Here is a 7,712-nt window from a genome sequence, read left to right on the forward strand (position 1 = left end):
AATGCGAGGCCTGGGGACAGCCCGTTAGCTGATAAATTCAGGCCCTGGATTATTGAATTAGAGGTGGAGACACCTGAGTCATGTGAAGGCTCGTGCTCCTGCTGGAGCGCACCAATAACCCGAACGCCCTTAGAAGCCAGCCCTTTGCAGAAACTGGCCCTCGAACAGCAGAACATCTGCATCGGAGAGAGTGAAGCTAAAAATGTTTGAGCACGTTTGATCTTCCTGCTTCTGGCAGCCGGTGTGGGGCTCGGTGCCAACGTGAGGAGCTCGGTGGCTGCGGCGGCGGCTCCGTTATTCCGCTGCTGCAGAACATTCCGTGTTGGATCCTCCAGCGCGGGAGCCGAGGCAGGGGGCCGGTGCATAGGCTCCGTTCCCAAGCAAGCTTGAGACGCTCACAGAGATTTTCCAGGGCAGGAGCAGTAATGTGTGACTCCCCGCAGACGCCGGGCTGTGTGAGAACTTGCTGAACTCGCCAGCGCGGACTGTTTTGGTTTTCAGGGGCTCTCTTATAGCCTCTAATAAGTAGCATGTGTCTTTCCTATTACGCCCCAAAATGGACAAAGTGTCCATGGGCTCAGGAGCAGCTCGTATCCTCTTCTCCTTAGCACCTGGTGCTTGTCAAAGCTCTCAGAAGTGCCACCCAAAATGTTCAATTGCCTGGCACTATCACAACCTGCTTGCAGGGTTGTTCAAAATACGTCTGATTTTGCTCTGTTTTGGCCACAACACGGGGTCTGCACGTGTCTGTTAGACTGAGGAGCCCAAGGAGCAGTCTGGAATAGAAATAGTTTAAAAACCAAGTCTCCTCAAGCCTGGTTAGCAGAGCTGGAGAGCTGAGGTCCTCCCTTGAGGCAGGAGACAAGCTAGTGGTTAGACTGCCCTTGTTGCTCTTCTCTTTCACGTTGATCTTCTCTTTCAGGATACCTCAAAGACCATTTTGGGAATTACCACATTGCCTTCTACTTTGCTGGAGTTCCCCCCATCATCGGAGGCTTGGTGCTAGCCGTCGTGCCCCTGGTTCATCAGAGGATGCTCAAGAAGCAGCGCCTGGATTCGGGCAAAGACAAGATGCTGGTTTCAGAGACGGTCATGAACGGAGAGCTGCTCCCGGGCTGCCCGGCCTCCGAGGCGCACATCTAAGCACGCCCGGGCCTCCACTCTGACACACGCACACCTAGATACACTATTGCCACCAGCATCTTCTCGACAGCCTAAGCACAGGCCCTTTTCTAAACGGACTGTAATTCTCAATGATTGCAGATGCACTATGTTTGTAAAGGAAAAAAAATCTTCTAGTTAAATGCTCTTAACTAGTAGAAAAGCTTTTTTTCGGGGCAGTTTTGATTTCAAAGCCTCATTTTTTTTCCTCTAACTGTTTTTCTACGGAGAACTCTTACCAAGATTCAACGTTGATCGAGCGCCTCRTCCTTCTCCCAGTTTTCTATGTGTCACGACAGAGGTTTACAGCTGATAACACTGTTTTATAGCCGGCCACAGGCAGGGCAYGTTGAACCTCCCGGGTGTCTGGCTCGCGCCCTCCATGTCCCAGCTGAGCAAGCCCGTCCATTCCCAGCGCAGCTCCAGAGGGGCTGCCGGAGGCGGCCGCTTCCAAGGAGCAAACGCCGCTCCAGCCCGGCACAAAAGCGAATAAAAYCTCAGCAGGTCACACTGTAATCTTTGTCTCCCCGGCTTTTCCGCTGCCCTCCCACGCGTGCCGGCACGCACCGCGAAGCACTGCAGCTGTCAGCACGCTCTTAAGGACGAGCGGGCACTCAGCAGCGCCGGAGCGCCCGCCTTGTCCTGCTCTTCCCGACGTGGATCCCGCTCGTTGCAAGCTGGGAGCTGCAGAGGGATGCGGGCAGCTGAGGGGGTTCATGGTGCCAAGCAGAACTTTGTTCCCCAAATCCCGCTGCCCGCGGATTGTACATAGGATCCCRCATGCCCCTCATGCCCTTTGTGTCTGCGTTGCAGAGCACGGGTGCATCGTGCTGTGCCGTGTTCAGCCTCTTCTTGGCAACGTCTCCCTGGGACTCCAGAGGCTGCTCCTTTATGGCACCATCCACTACATTTCAGCCACCAACACAGCCCCAGGAGGAAATGTTTTATATTGTAGCTCCCGTGGTTAATTGGGGCTGGTTTATTCCATCTGAAATCCATGAAGGGCTTCGAATCATCTCTGTGACTCTAAGGCCATCCTCCGGGGGAGATCAGTGCAGCTGCAGGCAGAGGCACCGTGCCGAGAGCAGGACGTGTCCCAGCAGCTCGTGCGGCCGCGCTTGGCTGCCATCACTGCTCCCAATCCTTAGCTCCAGGCTGTTAAAACCGCACAGTTGCCTTTTTTTTTTTTTTTTTTCCTTTCCGTTTTGTTCTCCTTTCGTTGCGTGCCTGCCGCTGCAGACCGAGGCCCCGTGTTTAACCCCTGCTGCTTGAGGGAGCACGCGTGGCTCCGAAGGCGCCCGGACGGAGCACGTGGTGGCTGTGAAACAGGGCCATCGCAGCGCGCTTCGCCCCGAGCTCCCGGGCCCGTGTGCGTTTGGAAGGCTGTGCCTCTACTGCCACAAATTCTTGACTTAAAGGTCCTAAAATTTCCCCGGGTAGGAGCTGTGGGAAGGCCCATGTCCTGATTGCCACCATAATTAAAAGCTGGAGGGTTCGGCATGTGTGAGTCCCAGATGAGTGCTGGTTTTGCTGAGGAGCGAAGCTTTGTGTACATTTCTTATCGTGGTGTATATGGTGGATTAGTCCCTGGCATGGCTTCAGTTTCTGCATGGCTTCAGTGCCTTTGTTTTCTTTTTATTGCTCCCAGTTGACGAGGTCTTAAATCCCAGGGTCTTTTCAGCAGCATTTCTAGCATCCCCCAGGATGGGGCCGCAAACACCTGGTCCCAAACTTTAATTCTGCTCCCTCAAGGGGGCTTCTAGCAGCCTGACCCCTTCGATTTTTAATGCTGTTGAGCACATTAAATCAAACTGCATCAGGGAGGTGCAAWGCTGAACTCTCGCAGTGTGTCTCATTCCGCCCACGGAGCCCGAGGGGCACCACGTCCGCAGTGGGAATAACCCTGCCTGGGGCTTCGCTGGATTTCGCGGCTCTCACCGCCTGGGAGCGCCCGTGAGAGCTGCGAGCGACCGGGGCCACCGGGCACCCCTGCCTTTCTTCTCTTCTTTTTTTTTAAGTCTGCTTATAACTCAATATGCCCTTAAAATTTTGTATTTGGAAGTTACAAGTCTTTGCGTGTRTGTCTTAAACGTACGCCTGTCCTTTCAGAATGTGAACTTCTGAGTCTCAGTATACAGAAAAAAAAAATCTATAGCACATTTTTGTAAATGTTTCTGAATGTTGTTCAAGAGCCCTGTAGAATAAACCCGGTTGGAAAAGACGGAGGGCGGTGCTGTGTCTGTCCTGGCGCTGCTGTCGCGGCACCTCTTGCTCCCGCTGCTGCGCCGGGCGCTGCGCAGGACGCAGAAGGGTTGGGCCAAGGGCTCGTTCGAAGCCTTCACCGTGGACGAGGCGCAGATTGCTTGGTGCTCAGGACTGGGAAAGGCTGCACGGGAAGAGGAAAGTTTCTGAAAGAAAAACACATCATTTCAGATCGATAGAAAGAGCTGAATTAGAGGAAGACGAAGCAAATCCCAGCAGGATGTTCTTATTGCAACCATAATGCAACAGCCGAGCGGTTGTCCACAGATTTGGCCAGAGCTATTGAAGTTTCCACACACGATGCCCATATCTAAGCACTCCCGAGGCAGGAGGGCTGCGCCAGAAGCCCTGGCCGCAGCCGCCCACCACACCTGTCACAACCTCGGCAGTTCTCAGGGGCAGGATGGGAGCCCCGTGGGGCTCGCGCCCAGCCGCAAGTGCATCATTTTATTATACAATAAAAAGTGTTGCCCTATTAATGCAAATACTTGGTTTACACTAACACCTATAACTTACAATAATGCAAATACTCGGTTTACATTAACACCTATAACTTACAWTAATGTATTTTATAGCTTAGGTGTCAAATATAAGCTTGTATTTACCTATATGATGTGATAAGATACAGTTTATATATACCTCTCTATTCATGGTATAAGTATATACATGGTATATATACATACTATACATATTAGATCTATAGTACAGCATAATTAGATCTATAGTTTACATTCACACCTAAAATTGTAATGCATGTGTATAGTCTATATATTAGATACTAAACATATGCAAATATATATTAGCATACATTGGCTAAAATTACATACATTAGCTATACATGAAAATGAGATATATCTATAATTATATGTAGACCTAGTTATATAGATATGTATGTGATGCAGCTATTAATTCAAGCTATATGTCTAATACAGYTCTACATATTCCTAGAGAGAGAGTATATACCTAGGAGATATCTAGAATATATCTATATTGTATCTACATATAGTGCGTATATACACACTATATAGTATAGAGAAAGCAGATATATCTCTATCTAGTATATTTAATAGATCTGTAGTTTATATTATCTATATATATCTAGATATCTATATATATACCATAGCTATATATATTCTATGCTTATAAAGTTTGCATATATACACATATATCTAAGCAGCTTGTATTTCATATACAAAATATACATTAAAAGGATTCATATAAATAAAATTTACCGTAATAGCCAATCTTAGGCAGCACAACCTCCTGCCTCGGAGCTGAAAGGTGGCTGCTGGTGCTGGACAAAGCATGGAAAACATCCTTCCTCTTCCTGGCCAGCTCCCTGCTTCGCTGGGGGCCATCGTGGCGTGCGAGAGCCAGGGTGCCGCAGCGAGGCCGGGCGCTCCCGAGGGAATCYGGGCCACCGGGAAGCCGCGGCTCCGCCGGAGAGGTGGCCTCTCCTCCGGGAGAGCTCATGAAAGGCACAGCAAGCGTGATGAGCACAGTGTGTTCCCCGCAGTTGCAGCACCAGAACCAGATCACTGGCTCCTAGTAAATGCCACAGTGAAGGACAGCACAGGGATGCTGGCRTCCCGTATTGCCCACTGACAGATGTGCAGATGTCTGGCACAATGAGGAGCAATCAATTCCCRTGGGAACTTAGCTAGACACAAGACCAGTTCCTTCCACCCAGCCCCAAGCTGGGGGCTACCCAGTGAGGTCGGTCCCTATCACATCCCTCACAACAGACTCCAACACATTCCCCCTGTAACAAGAATAAACCCAAGGAGTGATGATCAAGCACAAAACAATCACTTCATGCATTTTATTGAGGCTCTGGAAATTTGCATCATGACATCTTACACAGGGTGTAAACTCCTCCTAAACGTTCGCTAACGAGTCTGCTCAAACTCTTCTTTGTTGACCTCAGAGTAACGTTTGTGCACTAAATGAGTCCAGTATAAACAGAGGTAAAGTGCTGTACAAAAAAAAAAAGGAAGAAAAAGATATCCAAGACAGGGCCTGGGGTACTTAAGGGGCAGATGAGACAATCTAAATAAATTGAATAGTTTGTTCTCCCCATAAGAAAAAAAAAATCCATTTATAAGAGTGCAAAGTTGGAGATCTCTGCCCTGGGGAGCATTCCTGCCAGGAGAGGCCGGGGAGCCGTGGTTACTGTAACGTGTGCGTCTCTGTAACAGGGATGTGCCAGGTACAGCTGTGGCTTAGGGCAGGCGGATGAACCCCCGCCTTGCCATGGCCAGGATCTCCCTGGGAGACTGGGAAAACGCCCCACGGCACCACCAATGGAGCAAGGGGCAGAGCTGGCCAYGTCTCCTTCCCCCTAGCCCTGCGTTGCTGCAGCCCCACGTCGCATCTCGCGGGTGGCCACAGACACCSGCTGCAGATCTACCAGGGTCGGGGTGCTGCAGACCCCGTGTACTCGCCCGGCCCGGCTGCCCAAGGGGACGCGGGGTGACGGTGGCGCTGGGACGCACCCAGCTGCAAGCTGACACCGCGGGCGACTGCGGCTCCCTCCAAACCGGGGTGTTATCGGGCTCGTGCAGCTGCTCCAGGCGCRCGTTAGCGCTGCCTACCGAAAGCCTTCCAGCTCTCAGGGAGCAACTTCAACGCACATGGGAGCTGCACGAGTCAGGTCATCCTGAAAATGCATCTATTAACTGCCGCAAGCCCTTTGCACAGAGAGAAAAACAACCTCAGTAATAAAAAGGTGCATGTAAAAGGGAAGCCGAGTCTCAGGAATTACTCTTTGCAGTCTATTAATGAATTAAGTGCTAAAGGCAGGAAAAAAAAAACAACAAAAAAAAAAACACGTGCTGCGCAGGAAGGGCAGGAGAGGCTCCCACCAGGTGGCACTCCAAAGCTGGCAGTGACTCTGCTCCCAACCACCCGGCCATAGGAAATGACCAAAAAAACACCCCTTTTAACCCTTAAGGCAGCAATAGGCACGAGTCAGGTGGCTGCATCCTGCCCACAAGAGCAATGTCAAACAAGCAGTCTGGGGATGCCATAAGCACAAGTGCCTGGTACCAAAATGATTCCCACACAGTACACCAGGCTAACTGCAACCTTGCTAAAATTCAGTCCACTCTGTTAGCCACTGAGGTGTCGACACTGGCTTTTCYCAGCTCCAACATAATGTTAAAAGCAGCAAAGTTACCTCAGGAGATCAGGGCACAACAYAGCCCAATGGAGCCTCCAGGAGCACCCAAAACCGTCCCACCAGCCGAGGGCATCTTCACTGAGGTCAAATTATGGGTTCTTGGTACCATTTGGGAAACCGCCAACATTTTATTTAGTCTTTGCTATCGTTACATAAAGATAAAATGTTAAGGCATGCCACTATTAAGCTATAACAAAACCGTAAAGTTGATTCTACTGAAGTGTACAGTTATTGGAAACTTAGAACATGAGAAGGTTATGCCGGATGCCGCGTATCCCAGCCGTGCTTCACATCAATTAGCACTAGCRGGCTCCTTTCTTTCTGGTCACCATCCTTAGTCCTCGGAGATGCAGCTCCGAGTCCCAAAATCTACAACACAGCCACAGAGAAAGGCAATTTTTGGTTTTTCCCTTGTACTTCTACTTTGCAGTAAGGCAGTGGAGCCCCTGGGAGCTGCAGCCGAGAGCACGGATTTGCTCTGCATACACAGCTGGAAGAAACTCAGAAGTGTCATTCTGCTGAGGAAATTTTGGCATAGAAGTACATTGTCTACATTCATCATAGGCCAGCACCTGACATTAATAGCTAATTTCCAAGCTTACAGTGATGAACATCAGAGGGAAAATTTAAAAGCACGAGCTTATTTATTCTTCTGCTTAAAAAAAAAAAAAAACACCAAAAACCAAGACCACCCGTAGCCCTCTGCCACAATGGTGTGTCCCACCAGGAGGAAACGAGCTCAAGAGCCAGGCAGGGTTTCCCACTGAACCAACCACCACAAAATGCACAGGGAGAAAAAGAAAATTTGGAACTTCAGGACACGGGGGATTCCTCAACGAGCTGATGAGAAGTTAAAATGGCTTTGAGCTGAGACCAGCTCTTACGCAACCATCACCATAAAACACTACAGATGTGTTTTAATTAGGGAAAAGAAAAAAAAAAAGCCAGCTTTGGTGTTTTTTGTTTGTCACCAGAGGAACAAGCAACACTTCCCATATGGCCAGCAAGAGCAGTTCATATCCCTTCCTAGCTACTGCCCTGAAGATGAAATAAATGTTCTCTCGCTGCACTCATTAGCTTGAAAAGATCACTGAAGAACAGAACAGAA

The 7,712-nt window shown here is 49.7% G+C and overlaps 1 protein-coding gene across 1 annotated transcript in view; it reads left to right on the plus strand.

Annotated features, from left to right (window-relative positions):
* Positions 1–2,193, plus strand: part of SLC16A2 (solute carrier family 16 member 2) — a 40,455-nt gene extending 38,262 nt beyond the window's left edge. The window contains exon 6 of the mRNA XM_026039054.1: positions 923–2,193. Coding sequence (XP_025894839.1) covers positions 923–1,143 — 221 coding nt within the window. The 3' untranslated portion in view covers positions 1,144–2,193. The remainder of the gene's footprint in view (positions 1–922) is intronic.
* Positions 2,194–7,712: the final 5,519 nt, after the last annotated feature.

Source organism: Nothoprocta perdicaria, unplaced genomic scaffold (assembly GCF_003342845.1).
Source record: "Nothoprocta perdicaria isolate Ctin4 unplaced genomic scaffold, notPer1 scaffold_22, whole genome shotgun sequence".
Classification (NCBI taxonomy): domain Eukaryota; kingdom Metazoa; phylum Chordata; class Aves; order Tinamiformes; family Tinamidae; genus Nothoprocta; species Nothoprocta perdicaria.